Source organism: Anguilla anguilla, chromosome 6, assembly GCF_013347855.1.
Source record: "Anguilla anguilla isolate fAngAng1 chromosome 6, fAngAng1.pri, whole genome shotgun sequence".
Classification (NCBI taxonomy): domain Eukaryota; kingdom Metazoa; phylum Chordata; class Actinopteri; order Anguilliformes; family Anguillidae; genus Anguilla; species Anguilla anguilla.
This window is the reverse complement of record NC_049206.1, coordinates 10775977-10797586: the sequence shown is the minus strand read 5'-3', so window position 1 is coordinate 10797586 and position 21610 is coordinate 10775977. Positions and strand designations below refer to the sequence as shown.

The window sequence follows — 21610 nt, the reverse complement described above, 5'->3', positions numbered from 1 at the left end:
GCACAATACTGACTCCTCATCAATAGTCTGCATGCAGCCCAACATGCATTCTGGAATGAATGACTGCACAGCTCAGTTGCTGGATTACAGAGTAAAAAAGCAATAACAGCTAGCTGCACACATATCAGGAGGAAAGAGCATATGGGGACAGGGAAAGTCAGAGTCGTTAAAAATTAAATGAAAGCCCTGTTTCAGACTCACTGCGATACAGAGAGGCGTACAGAAGCCCGGTTAGCCAGGGAGCTGCGGTAAAGCTACAGCTGCCATATTTAGTTCAGCTCTGCTTTCCTCTGTGACGTGCTGTGTTCTGATTTATTACCAGATAAACTAGATTTGTAAAAAAAACAGTATTGTTTCCCTGTGTTCCAGGCAAGGGGGGAGCTGGCCAACATTATGTCAGCCAGATAACATCTAGGCAATTACTGCCTGTGCCTGGGGCAAGTGCAGGCGCATTGGAGAACAGCCCATGCCACAACTGGAAAAGAGGGGAGGTGAACTGGGATGCACCAGAGGAGGGCAGAGAGGGGCTCTACTGGGTTACTTTAGGTGAGGACATGAACTGGGAATATTTGGAATGTAAGATCAGCATAGCTTCCAAATGGTACTACTCTATCTAGGAAATTTTCAATACCTGAAGTATCTCCAGCATTGGAAAACAGTGATAAGTCTTTATTATTTATTTATGCAGGGTAGGTTGACTGAGCGCACATGCTCTTTTAGAGCAACGCCCTGTTAACCACCCCAAGTAGCCTAACCTGGATGTCTTTGGGCCGTGGGAGGAAACCGGAGTACCCGGAGGAAACCCAAGCGGACACGGGAAGAACATGCAAACTCCACACAGAAAGGCCCCAGGCTGGGATTCAAACCCAGGACCTTCTCGCTGTGACAACAGTGCTATCCACTGCACCGCCACACCACCCTTTATGACTTTGGAAAGCAACCTCATATGACTTACTCGGCATACCATGTGACATCGCCTACTTCAGTTGCAGATGCAAAAGAGTTACTACAGTTTGAGGGCAGATATAATAACTCAAAATAACTCAACAATTACTGGAGACTGTGTCTAGCAGTAGTTGCCTTTTAACTTCCTATTTTGAGACAGACAGACTGCATCAGCTGAACGTAGTACCATGTGCCACAAGCGGACGGCTGTGCAGGGAAACCTTTGAGGTGATGCGGCAGATGACATCATGACCAAGGAAGGGGCTGAAGCACTGGGGCACCAGACATGGTTTCATGTAATCTTGTTCACGGTTCATAGTTCAGAATTCTCAGCTGGAATCTGAGTGTCCACACAAGGACGGTAATATCTGGCGCACACACTCACACCTTATGAGGCAAGACCAGTGAAGAGATGCGTCACAAAGCACTAAATTCTGCTTTTATGCTCTCCGCACCGAAGCTCTTGATTGATTAGCATCCCTCGGTCATTAATGAAGCAATTACCTCAAACGCTTTGGTGCTTAATAATGCTTCATTTAGTGCTGCCCATCACTAGTTGTGTGGCACAACCTAGAGTGAAACTTGTAATGTCTGTTATACACTTTTGCTTAAATACTAAACTTTTTAAAAACTGAAAACCCATCCGTTAACCCACCCGTCCCACCATAAGACGCCACATCACACACCTGTGCACTACAAACAAGCAACATCCACACACACACACACACACACACACACCTATGGCACCTGAGAAGATGAGCTGAAGGAGGGAGGAGAAATGGAGGAGAGGGAAAGAGTGACGGTGGGCGGGAAGGAGAGCGCGAGAGAGGAGGTAATCTGGTGAAATAAAAATCGTGTAGGGGCATAAGCCGACCCGCGATGAATAAGCGGCCTATTATGCTGATGAATGACAGCCAGAGGCGGTGATTATGCCGCTATTATATCTTAAACAGCGCGGTTTGTCAGGAGGCATAAGCCCCGATGAAGCGAGGGGCCCTCCCTCGCTCCCCGCCGCCGCCGCGCATTCCACCGGTTTGCTGCCGCCGCCCTGACGGCGCTCGCCGCCGCTGGCCCGCTCGTCTTCCGACAGCTCGGCGACGGCGTTTTTTTAAACCGCTAATTGAATCTGTCTCTTCCGCGTTCCTCCTTTTTCGCTGTAAAAACGGCGTCTGTCTCCCTCCGGGCCCAGCTCTGCGGCAGGGATTCCCGCTCGGGCCAGCGCAGTCCCAGCCGCGCTACGAGCGGAGCTGGAGGCTCCGACGCCGGAAAGAGACGCTGCGCTATCGCTTCTCAGCCGTTTCGCGAACGGCACCGACGAACGGCACCGCGGACCCCCGCCCCGCCCCTCCCCTCCCCCCCGCCCTCGCCGCCCCCATTAGAACACTCCGGCACACTCGGCCGGGTGCCTCCGGGGCACGGGGAGCTGATTTCAACGCGCCGAGGCGGAGTGCCCCGGCCCGGCCTTGCGTGACGCGGTGCGCCCCTCCAGCATGCAAACAGAAGTCTGCCGCCGTCCCCCGAAACACCCTTAAGTGCGTCCCGCTTACTGACACACCACAAGGCTGGTGCCAGCCCTGGGAGCCAGCCTTGGTTACGCTTCTTTTTTTTCCCCTCCAGCCGTTTGCAAGTTTTGTTTTGCTACAAAACGGTTTCGTCTGTTGCCATGTTTCTGTGTATCCCACACGGCTGCAGACCTCCTGAGTGGAGGGACGCCGATAAATATCTGAGTACCAAAAGCCAGTGCAGCGATGGTGGAGGGGAGGGCCTGGCCCTCTACACGGAGTGCATTCATAATGACTCAGTGTGTGTGGGGGGGGGGGGCTGGCACAGGCTCCTCTCGAGAAAGCAATAGTACCTTTTGCCAAAGGTCGTAACAGAGTGCTTGTCAGGGAGATGTGGCACACCATCAATAACCTCCCCAGAATTTGACCTAAGACTGGGGTACGTTCGCTCCACCACTCCCGGCCCCATCGCTTACGAGAGCCGGCGCTTTTCATCCCTTCTCCCGAGCTTGTGACATCGGCGGCAGGACAGTGGGGACTACCTGTCCACTGCACACCGGTGCAGCTCAGACCTGGTAACATGTGGTCGTACGACGGGGACAACTACCCACGGACTTCAAACCTTCGGCTGCTCCTGAGAACGCGTCACCTGCCCATTCCCACCTTCCCGCTGAAGGACAACAAAAGAGCCGAAATGAAGTTGCTTTGTGCGCTCGCCTGTGTGGGAGGCACACCTAATTGTGAGTGAAACTTCACATTGTACACCTGCCACTGACCCACAGAGCGAGGGCCTGTAGCAGCGCCGGCCGTGACCGGATCCTGGCTGCCCATTTCATTTCTCAGAGGTCACAGCCCACAACAAGAGGAGGTCGCAGCCCTAATCCACTCAGCATTGAGGTAAAATTTGGGATGGGGGGGGTGGGGGGTGGGGGGGGCTTTGGACATGGTCCACAAAGGAGGGCTGTGAGAACGCTGGGGGTGTCACACAAAGCTTCCACATGAAAGAGTGTTTCCCTCCCGGTCACCAAAACAAACAGCGAATTACGAGGTGGCGGTTGGGTAAGGGGGCAGGAGGAACAGGGACTGTCATTGTCACTCAAAGAGAGGGTTCCCGAGGTGTGGCGCACAGCCATTCAGCGAAGGTCGTTTATGTGGAAACCATTACACCAACTTCCTCGTGGGCTTTGAACTCGGTGAACTTTGTTCAACTTCTCCTGCAAAGACGCAGTCAAATCTGAACTCTTCACGGTGGGCAGATTATAGATTTTTTCTCAGTTTTGAGGGACGATGACACAACGCTTCCTCGATGCTGACCTTGGGTGGGAAAAAATATGTTTGAAATAGAAAGAAAAGCACAAAACCCACAGCCTGCTGTTGTTTGAGCCAAGAATTGAACACTGCAAAGTATTTTAGCCTCATATTTAAACTTAAAATTCTATTACTTATTCTGTAACTTCTTTTTTACTGATTTCAAGATTTGCCAATGGGGTAAGACTTATCAAGCGAAAAGTAACTAAAAACAAGCTAATAAGCTAATGAGAAAAGAAATACAATTATAAGACTAAACTACTTATTAGATGCTTTTTTGCAGTTAAGATAAGGCTGGACACTGCTTAAACACTATCAGTAGTAAAATGAAGAAAGAAAAAGTACTTATTTTTAGTTCATTTTCAAAATTACAAAATGAACATGAACATCCCTATTCTCTGTGGGGTGACTGGAGGTAACACAAGGTAGAGTAAAGGCAGCTAATATTAGCCTAGCACTCTGGGTCATAGCACCCCATTTAAAACTCATAAAATAGGGTTGACTCTCGAAAGTGGCTGGGGTGCATTGAGATGGTCTGCAGAAGACCACACCACCACAGCCTGTATGGCAGACACCGTTCCCCGTTGTGCTAGCCCGTCCTTCTAACAAGGACGCCCTTGTGACTACCAAAGGGGATTTGGCCTTAAAGTTTGTACAGGGAGCTGGGTCATCCCCGCCCATCTTTAAGATGAGATGGGGAGGAAAAAAGAAAAAGAGGACTGGCTCTTTAATTCCACCCGGCCCTCCCCATTCACGGCCTCCCCAGAACAAAAATCACAGCGTACCATTCAATCAATGCTTTTTTTTTTTTTTAAAGCCCTCTTTATGGTCGCACTAAAGGTTTTAGCCACGCAGAGAATAACCGCTGCCACTACGCGAAACCCGAGCCCATTGAGAAAGTGACAGCCGCTGCCAGAATATGATCCTAATCCTGTTTCCAGCATTCTTTTAGCCCACTGGCATGGCAATTCCGCCAGGTATTCTCCGAGCTGTCAAATCGGAAAATCCCTCTAATAGTCCATTGCCCAGATACACATCAAAGAGCTCGCGGAAACCACCAACGGCTTAGTGGCACAACCCCTGTCTCTCTCTCTCTCTCTCTCTCTCTCTCTCTCACACACAAACACGCACACACATTGGACCCACAGATCAACCAATAAAGTTTTTTTTTTTCCAAACAGTCATTTGGAATTCAGATTTTTATTTATCCAGCCCTGCAATCCTTCATGGCACAACATATACGAAACTCGATAGCCTCCAAAAGCACAACTTGTTCAAGGCAACAAAGTCTACCGGGCTGTCAGTAACTGTCTGACACAGGGAGCGAGGGAAGGGGGACAGGGAAAAAGAGAGCGATTGGGACCCAGTGAAAAAGATAGAAAGACAGAGCGAACACAAAAAAGGGGGTGGGGGGGGTGGGGAACAACAGGTGTCTGAACTCCGCTTGCTCCGGTCACCCACTCAGTTCCAGTTTATCTTCTTCTATTCTCGCTCATTTAATCCATCACTATCTCAGCCCAGGATAATCTCCTTAAGGCAAAAACACTCGGTTTTGGTGCACCCAAACCCTGGTGGACAGCCGAGCGAGGGGGGGGCGGGGTGGGGTGGGGGGGTGCGCGCCTCGGTGCCTGTCACTGCTGCGCCGCTTCAGTCAGGATGAATTACACACCGCGGTGACACTGCCAGATTCACCAGGCCAGTAAAACCAGAGGGACACGCTCTTCCCATTGGTCAGCGCCCATGGTCACATGATCAACTGATGGCATCCAGTGGAGGGGAGGGGAAGGAGCAGGAGGCTGCTGGGGCAATCCTCTCTGGCATGTGGGTAAGGTGGTCTTGGGCCTGGCATTAAAAGATAGGTGCAGGTAGAATTTGGGATTTTTTAAATATTTTGCTCTTTGTTTATTACACTTTTGTCCCTTAATTTTAAAAGCCCAATTGTAATGGACTCTGCATTTTGGGAGGGGGAACACTTGAAATACACATGCAGCCACTCACCCCTAGGCATGGAGAAAATCCATCAACTGAGCCATGTAGCTGGAAGGACTGTACTACTGGTTGAACTGGCAGACAGATTATAGACAGACTGACATGGAATGACCAGAGAAATTACTTTTAAGTGATGAGGTAGGGAATGCCAAACCAACTCACACTCTCCCTTTGGACAATCCATCACCCAGTGGGAACCCCATCCACAAACATCACTGGTGAACGTAATGTACTGTATATATATTTTAAAACAAATAAGGATGCCAACTTGGGGAGCATTTATACCCTGTCCATAACATTTATAGCATTTAAATCATATGATAAGTATATGGTAATGTTAAGATTTTTTATGCATAGTGTTGTGGTGGCTGGGAGGTGACTGCGGGTGTAGTGTTCGTCATTCGCCGAGGGGGGGGTGGGGCCACAGAGTGTAGGCTCACCGGCGGGGGTGTGTGGCTGGGCCCCCGCTGGGCTGCAATTTCACGCAGTGAGACAGACACAGGCTCCGGCGGGACGACCCGTTCCCGTTCAGGAATCCTCACCCGGCACCGATTATCTAACCCTGCACACCTGGGCATGGGGGGGGGGTGCTCCCAGGAGCCTCCTGTAATTGGACATACCACCCCACCCACTGTTCCCCAAAAACCAACCGCTGGCAAACAGCAAGGAGAGCAAGGGCAATCTGGCAAGACAGAATCCCTTTAAACGTGAGCGTTATCAGATTAGCATGTGACGCAGTGGCTTTAGCTCTGAAGCCTTTACCTGATGGAACTAATTCACTTGGGTTAGACCACAACACAATGGAAAAATGCACTCAAATTGCCTCCCGTGTGGACAGAAACTGAATCGTGTCCAGTGAACATGACTCCTTAACCACCCATCTCCCGTCACTCCTGCCTCTGTTGGATACAATTAGCCCTGATGTTTCCTGCTGAGTGTTAGCCATCACAATCATTACCCCTTGCCCTGTTGGTAGAAGTGTCCTGATTTATTTCAGGGCTTCAATTTGCAATCTCTCAACTTGTGGTGAAAGGCTCTAAGCTCTCTCACCAGTAGAGTGGCTCAGCGGGCGTGAAAACGTTTACCAGAAACCTGGAAACGTAATCGTTCAACCTCTACCCTTGGTCAAAAATCACACCCACCTCCCTAAGTAGAGTTGGGCTCGCTGGCTCAGTTTAGAATTTCAAGAACCCCCCCACCCCCCCCCAAATTAATTCCTGCCTACACTACTGGACAGAGGCTGAATGTGGATGCCCCTTAAGATTTTCTGCCCAGTGCACTACAGTGTCTAACATTACACAACACCCCACACACAGTGGCAATCCCACTGCTCTGGAGGAAGACCACCAAACAGAAATGGCCATACTACACGCACACCAGCATACGTATTTCTCACACAGACACCGTAGCTGCTTCCTAATTCAATAATGAGGGGGCCAGGAGCAGCTGAGGAAACGGGGAGAAGGACAAGAAATGGTCCCTAATGGCCTCCGATGTCCTGAGTGTTAGAAAATGTAAATTTATGTAAAACCCACAGGAAGAGGTATATTTACAATGCGTTCGGGGTAATCACAAGATGCAGGCATAGCAAACTGGGCCCTGCCGACGGAAGCAGTCAGTACAGAAATAGTTTTTATGTGTCATTAATTCCCCCAGCGTTCCTAAATATTCCTTCTATTGCCGCGGTAATACAGTAATCACTCACAATCGCACAGAAAATTATCTTCAGTCATCTGTGGAATAAAGGCAGAGGGCAAAACTAGGGAAAAACATCCCATTTTGGCGTCGCGCGCGTCCTTAATGGAGCCGCCGAAAGCCGGCCGCGGCCCGCGCCGCCCCCCATTCCGCCGCCGACGGAAGGCCGTTACCGCGCGGCTTAATGACAGCGGGGAGTCGATGGCTCCCAAGAGCCTCCCCCCGCTAATGTTGATGCACCTTTTCAGGCCTCATTGGCGGGGGGGGGGGGAGTGGGGGGGGGGAGGACAAGGGGACCGCACCAGTCCCCGGGGGGGGGGGGGGGGGGGGGGTGGGAATGGAAGGCGCACCCACGAAAAAAACGACCCCGTGTAAAGTCACGCTCAGAAAGGTGTCCCCGCATTTTACAAACGCAGAGCAGAAAGACACCAAATCAAGCACCCATATTATTGTTCTCCCCAGAAAGGTTGCTCTCCACTGCATTGCTGTTCAATAGCTATTCCTATAAATGTCTGATTTGTTCCTTCCTAGTGAGGTGAATGCTGTATCAGAAGAATATTCTGGAATTCAGATTGGGCTGGCTCATAATATATATTTTTAAATATAATTATGTATAATCAGCAAATAAACCTTTTCTTGTACAATGAGATTCCATCATTTATGAGGCAAAAATGGGCCAAAAGTTGTTGTTCATTAAATACAGAAAGAAATTTCACCATCTAAATACATAGAGCTACCCAAGGCATAAAAAACTAATAAAATAAACGAATACACTGTTATTCATCATTTCTGCAGTTGACTACATTTTCAAAGATATAATTTGATGTGACTGAGAGTGAGATGTACTGCAAAAACAACACAAGTCATGGTACAGCAAGCAATTTGTATATCAAACCATTTTTTTCTATTACTGCCTGTCATGGTCCATAAACAATTTTTTTTTAGGTATAATAAGGTTATGCCAATGAGCTGGCAAAAAGTAATTTTATTATTATTATATTTTGTATAATTGGCCCAATTGCAGTGAAACAGTCTGAAAATGCGCTTCTGCTCAATGAGATGACAAATATTCTCGTGAAGCCAGGAGGAACAAACTGACTTTCACAAATGAAATAACTTCACAGCTGTCCTGTCTCTCTCCACTGCACAACGGTTTACTGCTGTCACCTAGAGGCTATGAGAGGAAGTGCAAGAGAAAATCAGTGGAATCTCTCAGCCAATGGAAGTGATAAAGTCTTTCACAACATAATATAACACTGTTCTCCTGAAAAACCGAAGTGAACACTGAGCTAGATCCTGAATTTCTGTAGACGACGACACTTAATGAGGCACACACTTTACCGACACTAATTGTATAGAACACTGTATTAGAGTAAGTATTATAGCGGGGAAAAATCAGTCCCCAGATGGGAATCTGACAGGACAAAAGGAACTGAGAGGACAAGACACAAATTATGCTCAAAGCTTTGCCCTGTATAACAACCCAAAAACTACTGAATAACTAACAGAGAGAATGAGTCTCTTTGCGCTTTTAATAAATGTGAGCTGAGGTTAATTTAATCCTCTATTGCAATGGATTATGCTACTGTATTAATTTCTCCTTGGGGGCAATATTGTTTTGTGCAAATCAATCGAATGCTCGTTTTTTTACTAAAATACAGGTAGGAGGAAAGGCAAACATCTCTGATAATAATCATATAAAGACAGGTGTTGAAACACTGTTTATTGTATAGAATAACAACTCAGTTGAATTTGAGATTATTAAATACCATGTATCATTTTAGGACATAAATATAGATACAATAACCCAGTGGAGAGTGTAATATACTGTACACAGGCTGCTTTGGAGGGAAGATACCACTTCCACACTTACCATCTAATCCAAATTGCAAAGGTGCAACTGTCTGCACTGTGTCTTCTTGAAGGAGGGACACTCCAGGTTCCATAAAGCAGAGGTGGGCAATGAGGGCCAGATCTGTTTCTGGTTTTCGCGAAAACCAGCAGAAGGTGTAAATGCCTCAGCATTTCCGCCACCTGACATATTTGCTACATTTCTTGGTACACAAATGAATGACAGCTGAAGACTGTTCTTGTGTCCCTACATGAAATGTCTGACTGTGATCTAATCTGGTGCATACAGCCACTTAGCCAGAGTAACTGGTGGAAACCAAAACCTGCTGCATACACAGCAGTGCTCCACGGCCGGAATATCTCACCCCTGCCACGAAGCGTCCACCCTTCCGACGTCCTGCGAATCACATGACCCATTCGGGCCAATCCCTGGTCACCCTAGTGGCTGCGATGCAGCTTGCAGAGGTAAATGGGGCCAAAGTTGGCGGTGAGGTGAGGGAGGACCAGCTCCCCGAGGCGGGGCTTGGGGGCGAAGCGGAAGGTGTCCCCGAAGAGCTGGGCGAACGGCCCCAGGTCCTGCACGTGGGCAGTGATGCCAAGCTCCTCCTGCGCCACCTGCACCGCCCGCTCCACCACACACTCGTTCTGCAGCTGGGACAGCGTGCATGTGGAGTACAGCACCTCCCCTCCTGGCTGGACTGCCTGTAACCCTGCCCTGGAATGCCAAAAAATAATAATAAAATTCCATTTAAAAAAAAACAAAGAAGCACCAGTATTCACACATACATTATAGTTCCGTAGCTTGAAGCTTATTCACTGGAACACGTTAGTGTTTACTTACTAAAATTTACAATTAAGATGCATATAATCAGCACCGTTTGCAGTTTTTTTTTTAAAGAAAGAAAAGCTCAGAATCTCTGGGAACACTGCAGAGCAGGTGTGTCAGACTCAAGTCCTCGATAGGCCACAGTGTCGGCAGGTTTTTGTGGTTTAATTTCCACCAGCCGCCAATTCAGGCCTTGAGAACAGGGTGTGTGGATTCGTTAACCAATGACAAATTAAATAAAACACTGTCGCTGAAATACACCAAAAACTAGCAGACACTGCACACATCCCGGACTGGACCCTGACACCTGTGTGGTACAGTATAAAGGGAGCCCGCTGCCCGGAGGATTGTCCAGTACCAAGGACATCAGAAGCCACAACTTACACCAGAAGCTGGGTCTGTAGCAGGGGTAGCATCTGTCTTTCCTTGGTTCTGGATTTTTTGAAGATGTTATTGTCCTCCTCCAGCAGAGAATGTCTGTCAGTGGTGCAAGGCACATCCACAAGCACCTAGGGAGGATCACTGAAATGAAACAACAGGCACAACCACCAAACTCCTGCAAACAGTAGCTATGAATGAAGTGCTATGTATCTGTGAGTAACCATAGACTACCCTCTAATTACTGTTTCCAAACCTGTAAAAGCCATTGTCAAAAAAATATGACAAAGCAACAACAGAAAATAAGAGCTGGCCTCATTTTTGTATGAAACAGACAAACATTAAATAATTATTTACGGGTTTCATGTTGTCTGCCTGGAAGATGACATTTCCCACAGACATACTGTTAATGAAGAAAGGACGGTGATCTTTCAGTAAATAATAATAATGCTAAAAGACCAGACAGATACAATTACAAAACTTACTCGGTCAAACGTGTCCCTCTCCAGTTCGCCCCACTTCCTGCCATCGAAGGAAGTGATGCGAACCTGATCCTCTGACCAGTGCTCTCTGGGAATGTAGTTCTGCAGGACCCGGTGCAAGCGGGCCATACGAGACACTGAAGAGTCATTGACAGCAAGATACCCTGGAAATCCACACACAGCACCACATTCAATTAGACCCCCGACTATGAAAAATGCAGCTATCCTCACAGAGTGAATGTTAATGCCTGAGAATGACAAATTTCAGAGAAGAAGCTTTTTATGTCACAATCAAAATATGACTCAATGGGGAAGAATCCACATTTGAACAGGACCCAAACAAAATCTTACCGATGGCCTGAGTCTGTAGGAGAGCGAGGGTCTTCCCCCCAGGAGCAGCACAGAGATCAAGCACACTATGTCCCTCCTGGGCGTCCAAGGCCAGGACAGGCAGCAAGGAGGCTGCATCCATTAGGTAGTATCCTAAGGTTCTGTTGCTGTCTGGTCTGAGAGCAAGAGAAGCAAGATTTTGCCAGCATGTTGGCAAAAATAAATAAATAAATAAATAAAACACTGAAAAGATACTGCTTACCAATACTTAAATAATACTTGTCAAATTATTTTTCTGTTGTCACTCACCTGGCAGGCTTGAATCGAGAAATGTCACCCTTTGGAAACACAAGGCACTTGATATTTGGGCTGAGGCGTGGAGGCACGGTCTCTTCCTGCGTTTCTGACGCGGAAAACGTGGCGTTGACAGATGAAAGTTCATCGCCATGCAAGTACTCTTCTGTAGTGCCCTGCCTCTCATCCCCTTGTTCAAAGTCGCTGCAAACAAAGTCTAGGGCTCCCTGTGATTGCAATTCTTCCATAACCTCTGTTGCGTCAGAAAAGTTGTTGATCAATGCCCCGTATTTCTGCTCGGAGAGCATGCTGACTCGCACAGATGGCCAGAGATCGCCGAGCTGTGTGCCGTAGTTTACGTCGAAGTTCTGCAGAGCCAGGCTGGTGGAAGGAAACTTTGCCTGTGAGGCTGCCTGTTCAAATGAATAAAAAAAGCTAACGTTATCTGGCAATTCAACAGCATAAATAATAGCTAACGTGAAGTAGTAGTCCAAGTTTTTGAGTCGCTTTGTCTAACTGCCCTCCCAGTAATCACAATTCCATTTTCTCGCCATGTAATATTTGGCTAAAAAGATCTTGCTCTACTGACACATCATCCCATTAGTTAACGTTAGGTAAGCTAGATGCAACATTTATATCCAATGACAGATACGTTTATGATTCGTGACACTATGCTCAAACTACCAATAGACATCGTAACTGTCGTTATTATTACCCATTTTGTTTTCACACGATTCCGTCGTGGGATTACGGAGATCCATTTCAATTTTCGGAGCAATATTCTCACGTTTGTGCGCGCGGCCATGTTGGGGTGCACTGCTATTAATTCCGCTTGTGAAATTGGTCCCCACATGTAGTTCCGCTCTAAGGTTGAAGTTTGGATCTGAGTAAGGCTTTCTGATTTCGTGATGAACAATTTTTGTTAACTTTGGTTACATCTTTGTGACATTCATTCAGTGCTCAAAACAACCTAATTAATTACTCAAAACTCAACATGAAACCGTTTGTAATTCCCTGTAGAGACTATTAGCTTTATGTGTGTGTAGACCGCGAACAGTACGACCTTCCCAATGTACTAAGAGAGCTTTCCCATGACATGTACTAAGAAATTGCTCAGCCCGTGTTAAAAATATCCTGCATTTTACAGACATTTTTGAGCTTGAACTATGAAAGAGATAGTTCACTTATTCATTAATTTCTAATTATTCTTTTAAAAATTAAATGAAAATGTATATTTAGTTGCAACTATTATATCTCATGAACCGCAGTAAAATCAGTCTGATGTTGGATATTCGAAACCGGAGCACAATATATGGATAATTAAGTGTGTAATTGTAAATTAACCCTGCAAAATAATATTTATAGCCACTGGAAATATTGATGTATAACAACATTATATTTATATATTATAATATTTAAAAAAACACACCAAAACGGAATCACTTACTATCAAAAACTGAAAACTTGAACTTCTCTATATTGTGTTCCATTCAAATGACTGACAACAAACTACAGTATGCACAGCCGGCTCCATAAAGTTTGGGACAAATACTTTTTTAGGTTTTCTTGATTTGGCTCAGTACTCTGCAATTCTAAATGTGTAATCAAACCATTCACATGTGCTCAAAGAGCAGATCAGATTCTCAGCTTTTATTAAAGTGTATTTTTCTACAATTTGGTTTCACCATGCACAGCACTTTTTGTTCATAGCCCTGTAATGTTATGTAAATGAAAATAGTCATGTTTAGTATTGTCACATTTGCTTTGCAAGTGCAATGAAGTCTGTGACCCACAGACATCACCTAGTATCTTCTCTGGTGATGCTCTGCCAGGCCTATACAGCAGCCATCGTAAGTTTCCTTCTCTGCATATGAAATACATGTTCAATTGGTTTCACATCAGGTGAATTACTTGGCCAGTCAAGAATTTTCCTGTTTTTAGCTTTCGAAAAATTCCTAAAAAACAAAATGTAGTCACTGAAATGACACTAAAAATGTATGTGCAAAAGGCAAATGTGAAGCACAAAAGGAGGTTTAATAAGAACTTGAATTTATTGAAAATAGTACACATTAAATATTAGCCCTGCTTTGATAAGAAGGCATGCCTGAGAATCGGTCAAGGGAAAACAATACATGATCTTTTGTTGATACAACAATTTCTTGTATTTATATTCCACAGCTGTACGGTACCCCTGGAAGTGATTGTAAGCCTTCATTTTACAGAGTTGAAGAGTCTGTGTGCCACCTGTGGAGAATGAGAAAAAACATTACCATTACCATTGTTATACTGTAACTGCGCCATCACTATTGCTGTTATTTGTCATAGTATGACCCATCAAGGCAATACAGACAGAGATGATTTTCGGGTTAGACAAGCAAGGAGGACACTGAAAAAGCACAGTGGGACCTAATCCCTTCAAACAAGCAGTTGCATGCATCCATATCACCCCCCATTTGTTCATGGAGCACGTTTGACGTTCCGCTCTCCCTCTCCATTGGACCATTAGTATGGTATTAAAATAATCTTTAAACTTGAACTAATTAATTTGTGTGCATCTTCTGCTGATATACCCGATAAAACCAGAAGCTTCTCATTTGAAAACAGGGGCAGCAAAATATATAAGCCCATGTTTGTTGATATATTTTTGATTACATGCCTTCTGCCCCATCCCTTGTTCACTTTGTACTTCTCCAGTTGTTCTGGAGAGGGCACAACCCAGAGTCCTTATTTTGGTCCCTCTTACTCACACAGTGGTCCCGGGCGTGCAGGAAGTCGAAGAGCTCCTCTGTGCAGTCCTCCTCGGTGCGCGACCGCGAGTTCACCCTGCTCTCGCACGCCTCCAGTCTTTCCCGCACATGCACACAGTGTTCCGTCTGCTCGCATTTCTGCCGAATTGCATCTAAGGGGTCCTACAGCATACATACAGTGTTAGACACCAAATAAGGCAATGTTAGTGGGTTTGTATGCTATATACACATACCAACATACAAACATATCTGAATGGATGACACCATTTACAGTATAAAATGTAAGGAAAACTAGTAATACATAAAATGTTGACAGGTACAAAGATTATATTTGCTGCAAAAAGATAGTTATATTAACAGTATTCTAGGTTTACTCTTTAAAAGGTAAAAGTACAGTAGTTTACCATAGTTAAATTAGCAGATTATCTTTCTGACAGCGACTTCCCTTGCAAAAAGTATAGTAAAATGGCAAATCCCTCTACACTGCTACCAAATATTTTGGGAAATTAGTCTCTTGGCAAGTTTGGGTACATTAAAATAAACAAACTAATACTCAAAATGATTACAATTTAAAATGTATTACTACTGCATTTCAAACAGTTGCGACACAATAGGATTAGCTAATGTGACAATGAACCTAATGAAATGGACCCAGGCTATGTCAAAACAAGGTAATCACCATTGTGTACCATTTCATATTTGCAAGCCAAGGCGTGTTTTAGTGATCTTCAAAATACGTACCACCATATCTTCTTCCTCCTCTTCCTCTTCTTCATCCTCTTCGTCCTCATCTCCACCTCCCTCCCCTTCCTCCTCCTCTCCACCACCCTCACCGCCCTCTTCCTCTCCACCACCCTCACCTTCATCTTCCTCAGGCCCTCCCTCCTCTTCCTCCTACAATAATACCAATAGCAGCTGATTAGTAAAATGTCAATAAGTGGTATCAAATGTAACGGATTTGTGAATTTATCCTAACTGCTATTAAAATTAGAGGGTGAATCATTTCTGGTGTAACAACTGTATCTACTCACCGACCTCGAATCACGAAAATCACAATTATTGCATGTTTCTGACCGAGTTAGCTAGCCAAGCAATATCCAATTAGCTAGCCGAGAGTGAGCTAAGTTATCAATATTAGCCCATGCTGTGTAAGATATGGTCGTCTGTGTTACACAACTGCTCAATCTTTATTTTAAGAAGTTTCCCTGAACTAACGCCCAGTTCGTCAACAGTGAGCCACTTTTTCACATCTCATTTTGCTGCTGGCTAGTTATCTAGATTTCCAAATAAACCATAGTCTACTAGCATATACATGGTTACTAGGTAGTAATGACTTTAAATTCACAACTAGGTGGCTTGCTAGTCAACTAACGTAAGAGTTGGGAAATAATTAAAATTAGCAAGCTACATGGCTGCATAGGACAACAGGACAGCGAGTTAACCTAGTCGCATGTTCGCTGACCGTATGTACAAAAAGGTATAGCCAACTTAGCTAGCTACTGCAGGCCTGAACCTGACCGGTCAGCGAGTTAGCATCATGGCTTACAAGCTATGATAGTTGACTCTTCTTTAAAATAACTTCCCAAGTATACCTCGTCGTCAGGCTCTCCATTAGTGATCATTTTATCTTCGAAAACCATTTCTGTAGCTCTGGCTTGCGTCACTGAGGTAGTTAAGGCTTTCCTACAAACTTGAGGGGACAACCGAGAGGCTGATACTGTCTGAAGTTTTTCTGGAGGACGTTTTAGGTCACATGCAGGAAACTACGAGATTCCACCGGAAGTGACTTCGCCATTTCCTTAAAGTCAAAGATAGTGGAGGAAACTTACAAGGTACACTACTTGTACGATGCGAGTAGTGGTTGAATACGAATTATTTTCAATTAAAATACTTTATTGCACGTGATACGTGATTCAAATGAACAGAATTATACCTTTACATAATGTAACATCTACATGACTTCAAAGAACAGATAAATGAGATGGTTGTATCATCTAGTCTATATATTGGTGACAGGTTAGTCAAATCAGAAAGACAAATGCAACTACCAAATGTCATCCATTATCTACACTTATCTACACGCTTATTTCTGGGCAGGATCACAGGGGGTGCCAGAGCCTATTCAAGCATGCCTTGGACAAGAGGCAGGAATACATCCTGAACAGGTCACCCACACCTAGGGGCAATTTAGAGTCTAGATATACTCAATAAACATGCAGTTGTCTATGGAAAGAAAGTACCATGTAGGCACGGACACTGTCCTGGACAGGGACATATCTAGGAAATGTGCTAGGAAGATAAAGGGCCCCCATCACACATATACCCCGCCCCTTAGCTCTGGCCCTAGTTCTGAGTTTGATTGGTACACCATTTTTAAAGTCCCCACTCAGGAGACATGTTAAGTGCAAACCACATGTATGGAATGCCAAGAACAAACTTAGACTACAGATCAAAGTCTGTGGTGGCTTTTTTTTAATTTTTAAAATCAGCCTAAAAACCATGAACTGTGTAGCTTCTGCACCACTACCTAGAAACTGGATTACCTAGGTATATGCAAGTCTCACCATGGCAAGTCTCACCATGGCATTTACCTACCATACTAGCAGGTTACCATTTTAATAACCAATCCCAGCATAGGGTTAGTTCACACTTCAGGTACACCTAGACCAAGTTGATCACAGAAGTCACATTTCAAGTTTCCAATGTTTATTCAAAATTCCACCCATGCAATTACAAAGCTGTAGGCTTGGATCTTCGGAGCACGGTCACCAGCACAACAATGCAGACCAGTCCCACTGCAGCCACCACTCCTGCCACAACCACAGCCTCAGGGGAAACTCCTGGGGAGCAGAGAGAATCTTTAGCAATGACAAGCTTGCCAGAACCTGGCAGGTAGATACCCAGTCAAAATAACAGTGGATTACCTGCTGCTCTGTGGTCTTCTGCCTTCAACGGAGTGCTCAACTCAGGCATAATGTCATTAGTAGGCTTCTGGACAACGATGGGTCCTAGGAAGGCATTGCTAGAGTACTGTGCAGCTGGGGGGGGGGGGGGGGGGGGGGGAAGAAAGAAAGTCACCTTGCTGCCTTTTAAAAAAAAAAAAGCAAAAAAATTAAAGTAAAAACCAGTTAAGAAATCACACCTGCAGGTTCCAGACTCCTACCCTTCCTCACAGAACAACCACTATCACAGCAGCCACATGCCTGATCATTTCCAGATGCACTAACCCACCTGCAAGGAAGACAGGTTAGTCCTATCACAGAATGATTTTACCTAATCAAAACATGGTAGTTTACCAACCCATGCTTTGAAGGTAGGAAAGAGCAGGCCTTGCCCTCAGACTCAGGTAAAGCTGCAGTGGCTCTCAGGTGGCAGAAAATGTAGATCTGCCAAGAATCAGGAGAAGTGTCAGTGTCACTACAAAACACATCAAATTGGTGCAATTAAGAACATTACACACCTCACTCCTGGTCTCTGCAGCAAACCGGAAGGCATCTAGCTGAACTTGCAGTAGGTCATCCTTTATTCTGGACTGGAACTTGGAGCGGGAGCTTGTCAGCTTGGAATCCATTAGACACCTGAAAATAAAGTTTAGTTCACATGTAGTTGAAGTCTGTTGAGGGGGTGGGAGAGCACGGTCTACTCACCCTTGGTTGTCAATAAATGCATATCTGGGGACAGAATCCATGTTGGGAGCCAAAGTAGCCACACAGGTGTCCATAAACACACGGAGGGGCACATGATTAGCCTGGATCACAGAGGCCTCAATGTTGATGAGGTCTCCCAGGAAGAAGACATTGGACTGCCTCTCCATCCGCCAGTCATCTAGTGTGGAAAAAATGGTCAGTCAGGTTCAATGAAGAGTACTGCAACCAAGCTTTAGATAGCTTAACTTACCGGTCATGAGCCTCAGGGAAAAGACAAGGAGATCTTCAGCAGACAGGGTAGAGTAGTAGGGAATCCATGTTGGCTTCAGCACATTGCTACTCACATTGTGCAGCCTATGGTAGTACAGAGTTAATGCTCTAGTTACTCATGTAGTCACAACCATGTTCTGTTGTGAAATGGAACTTAGGGCAGTGGTTTCATCACAGCAAGTTAAGGTAGAGCCATAGGGCTTAGTCAATGCAACAGGACTAAGAACTCCCTTATGGAAGAGGCTTGTACTTCAAATGGTGCTGGTTTTACAAGACACATTACATGGCCCCAAGACGGAAGCATTCCTAACCTCATGTAGTGGCACTGGACACCAACAGCAGCATCATTGGTCCTGATAATGGGAGTAACCCCAATTGCTTTGGGTTGGTAGCTGATGGTGAATGTATACACTAGAGTATCCTCAGTCATCTGAAAAGAAACAGTGGTTACAAAATTCCCTGACAAAGCCATTTCCAGCTCTGAGGAAGGTACATACCATCAGTGTGCTACCGCAAGCATGCAGCTGGGTCTCAAACAGGAGCCAAGAATGATCCTGTCCAATAGGATCACAGCCTCCCACGGTGATATCAGAAGGCTGGATCAGATTGCCGATGCCAAACAGGTCCACATCAACCTCCAACTGGACTGAAGTTTCTCCACAATGGGCCTTTACAGAGTCTGGCTTGGGCTGTGGAGGTTCCTTAATTGTTGGGAGAGGTGCGACAGGACCTTGGGTAACTGGCGGTTTCCCGAAGGTGGGTCGGACTGGGACCGGAGACTGGGTAGCAACAGGCCTGCCAAAGGTGGGTCGGACTGGGACCGAAGACTGGGTAGCAACAGGCCTGCCAAAGGTGGGTCGGACTGGGACCGAAGACTGGGTAGCAACAGGCCTGCCAAAGGTGGGTCGGACTGGGACCGGAGACTGGGTAGCAACAGGCCTGCCAAAGGTGGGTCGGACTGGGACCGGAGACTGGGTAGCAACAGGCCTGCCAAAGGTGGGTCGGACTGGGACTGGAGACTGGGTAGCAACAGGCCTGCCAAAGGTGGGTCGGACTGGGACCGAAGACTGGGTAGGCAGTGGTCTCCCAAAGGGTGGTCGGGCTGTGACAGCAGCCTGGGTAGGCAGTGGTCTCCCAAAGGGTGGTCGGGCTGTGACAGCAGCCTGGGTAGGCAGTGGTCTCCCAAAGGGTGGTCGGGCTGTGACAGCAGCCTGGGTAGGCAGTGGTCTCCCAAAGGGTGGTCGGGCTGTGACAGCAGCCTGGGTAGGCAGTGGTCTCCCAAAGGGTGGTCGGGCTTGGGAATCTACATTTAAAGGCTTGTAGACAGATTGAGCATCACATAAACAGCCAAGCAAACTAAGCATCAGAAAGCCAATACCCAACCTTTCTCCCTGCATGATGACTCAATGTCTGCTTTTCCAAAAATCCAGGAATACCCATGGAGCCTCGGTAGGGCCATTTTATACCCAGCTGAATGTAATTGATTGCACTAAATGCTTGATCCTTTGTCTTTTCACTAATCCTTCTCCAGCCCTAAAGCATTAATCAAGCATTCTTACCACTTCCAATTTCTATAGCTGTTAATTGCACTGTGCCTGTGAAAGGAGCAACAATATATTTCACCTGTATGTCATAAATTCATTTTGTCATTTGAAAGACTGCCTGATCCTATATGGAGTGATTATTCAATTTACCTACCCAGTGACTAATCAAGCAACCCAGTATTTGTCCTTCCAATGCTCCTAGTAGTTCAAGCTTTTTATTTATGCCTATATATTGACAGCTGGTAAAGAAGGCACTGTGTTTTTGTAACCCTTGATATTCAAGTGTGTTAGAGTGTTTACAAGACTTTAAATAATTTTTTTTTCTTTTTGGAGGAAGTGTATTAGTTCAGGGGCTTTCAAACTTGGTCCTGGGTTGCAGCCTCTGAATTGTAATGAGTGTTAATTGGTCTTAATTACACACTTAATGTCTTGAAGAATGATTTACCCTATTTAGCCACAGTATGTCAGAAATAACTTATTTTCAATTAGATCAACTAATGAAAGGGGTCACTTAGATTGATTACATTATAGACTGACAGGTAAAACAAGCTGGATCCTAATTAGTGTAAGTGCATACTCCACGTCATTGAAACTAAATCAATAAGGCAAACCTGCACTGTGTGAAATTAAATGAAAACATGTGAAAGAACTTTAACTGATCAAGAGATTGGTTGTGATGAAAATCAGTGTGACAGTATCAGTTTCAAATGGCTCATAAAGGATCTTAAGTACAGGCTCAGCCCTTTAGTTACAGGTTCCAGCCCATAGACTGTATAAAAATAGTTCCAGCCTCAGGTATGTCCTTAGCAGATTATGGCTAAAGGCTCCAGTGGCAGAACATAATTAGCCTTGTATTGTTAGAGGCCAGATGAGTTTAAGTTGGTTGGGATACCAGCGTGGTCTGTGAAATGTTAAATAGTCACAGGCCAGTGGCTGAGCAGAAGAATGAACTGGAAAATTCGCTTGCTCACGAACATTATGGAATATAAGCTACTGTGGGTGTGTTTCACTGTACATCCACAGGGTGGCAGCAGAGCAACTGTTTTGGACTTGTTGGTCAATTTGTCCTCCATTCATGATATGCCCAGAATTTTATTTAAGCAGGATTGCATTCCTAATTCACATGTAACATAAAATAATTTACATAAACTACAGCATTGGTAGAAGTGTAAAGAGTAAACATACAACTGCAAAAATTTGGTAGCTTTAAAGTGTGGTTTATAATTGGTTCTATGAATACTCCCAAAATGTCATGTACAGGGCACTTCAAAACCTGAGCCTCATTTCAAAGCTACTTGGATGAAAGCAGAACAAGGACATACAATTCATATCAATGGCCCATTACATCACATCAGTTGGAAGCCCAACGCTGTCAAAATCCACAGACCTGGAAGTTGAAAATCCCATGCTTACGGTCTCAAAAGAGGGACAAGCAATGGCTTTCTCAGCTGTGGGACTGGGATGTGTATGCCCATTAAAGAAATGAGAAAAGGTTAACCCCGATGAAGTGCGTCTGACTGACTCATTGCCAAGTCGTGTCATGGCTTTGAGCCAGCAACTTCTATGGTTAACCTTGAGCAGACAGGATTAATATTTCATTCATCCTTAACAAGGGTATAGGTATGCTGTTCAGAAGCCTGGTGTCTGGGTCTCAAGAGAGCACTTTTCTCTTTATTGTGCCCAGTATCAATACCCCAAGGGAATTATATCTCAATTTGAAAGGATTCTTTCCTACCATCCCAACAGCAATTCATTTTCTGACCAGAAAAGCCATAAGACCAGACCAGGGTCCTCTGTGTGCC

The 21610-nt window shown here is 45.5% G+C and overlaps 3 protein-coding genes across 4 annotated transcripts; all 3 read right to left on the bottom strand.

Moving 5' to 3' along the window:
• Positions 1–9145: 9145 nt before the first annotated feature.
• Positions 9146–12447, bottom strand: nsun4 (NOP2/Sun RNA methyltransferase 4). The gene is made up of 6 exons (XM_035421043.1): positions 12316–12447; positions 11616–12013; positions 11328–11482; positions 10980–11140; positions 10501–10625; positions 9146–10005 (listed from the first exon to the last, which is right to left on the bottom strand). Exons 1-6 carry the CDS (start codon positions 12403–12405, stop codon positions 9729–9731), a joined length of 1206 nt encoding a protein of 401 aa, XP_035276934.1. The 5' UTR covers positions 12406–12447; the 3' UTR covers positions 9146–9728.
• A 1180-nt stretch (positions 12448–13627) lies between these two features.
• Positions 13628–16114, bottom strand: LOC118230666 (cytochrome b-c1 complex subunit 6, mitochondrial-like). Its single transcript, XM_035423881.1, has 5 exons — positions 15940–16114; positions 15202–15241; positions 15089–15114; positions 14348–14509; positions 13628–13844 (listed from the first exon to the last, which is right to left on the bottom strand). The coding sequence occupies exons 1-5, from the start codon at positions 15985–15987 to the stop codon at positions 13812–13814; spliced, it is 309 nt and encodes a 102-aa protein (XP_035279772.1). The 5' UTR covers positions 15988–16114; the 3' UTR covers positions 13628–13811.
• Positions 16115–17036: 922 nt separating this feature from the next.
• Positions 17037–19671, bottom strand: LOC118230665 (zona pellucida sperm-binding protein 3-like). Of its 2 annotated transcripts, XM_035423880.1 has the most exons (10): positions 19524–19671; positions 18762–19283; positions 18576–18694; positions 18245–18348; positions 17995–18172; positions 17808–17925; positions 17648–17733; positions 17490–17578; positions 17272–17385; positions 17037–17187 (listed from the first exon to the last, which is right to left on the bottom strand). In XM_035423880.1, exons 1-10 carry the CDS (start codon positions 19659–19661, stop codon positions 17078–17080), a joined length of 1578 nt encoding a protein of 525 aa, XP_035279771.1. In that variant the 5' UTR covers positions 19662–19671; the 3' UTR covers positions 17037–17077. The 2 variants fall into 2 exon arrangements, with proteins under 2 accessions (XP_035279771.1, XP_035279770.1); XM_035423879.1 differs by having other exon boundaries at positions 18762–19671.
• Between the last annotated feature and the right edge of the window lie 1939 nt (positions 19672–21610).

Coding starts and splice junctions, on each gene's coding strand:
- nsun4 (XM_035421043.1), bottom strand. CDS start 12,405: ATGGCCGCGCGCACAAACGTGAGAATATTGCTCCGAAAATTGAAATGG. Junction 11,483..11,615: donor TCTCGATTCAAGCCTGCCAG/GTGAGTGACAAC, acceptor TCTTGCTCTCAG/ACCAGACAGCAACAGAACCT. Junction 11,141..11,327: donor CCTACAGACTCAGGCCATCG/GTAAGATTTTGT, acceptor GTGGATTTCCAG/GGTATCTTGCTGTCAATGAC.
- LOC118230666 (XM_035423881.1), bottom strand. CDS start 15,987: ATGGTTTTCGAAGATAAAATGATCACTAATGGAGAGCCTGACGACGAG. Junction 15,242..15,939: donor ATGGAGAGCCTGACGACGAG/GTATACTTGGGA, acceptor GTATTATTGTAG/GAGGAAGAGGAGGGAGGGCC. Junction 14,510..15,088: donor AGGAGGAAGAAGATATGGTG/GTACGTATTTTG, acceptor TGTATGCTGTAG/GACCCCTTAGATGCAATTCG.
- LOC118230665 (XM_035423879.1), bottom strand. CDS start 19,661: ATGCAGGGAGAAAGGTTGGGTATTGGCTTTCTGATGCTTAGTTTGCTT. Junction 18,695..18,761: donor CTTGCGGTAGCACACTGATG/GTATGTACCTTC, acceptor GTTTCTTTTCAG/ATGACTGAGGATACTCTAGT. Junction 18,349..18,575: donor GTCCAGTGCCACTACATGAG/GTTAGGAATGCT, acceptor GTACTACCATAG/GCTGCACAATGTGAGTAGCA.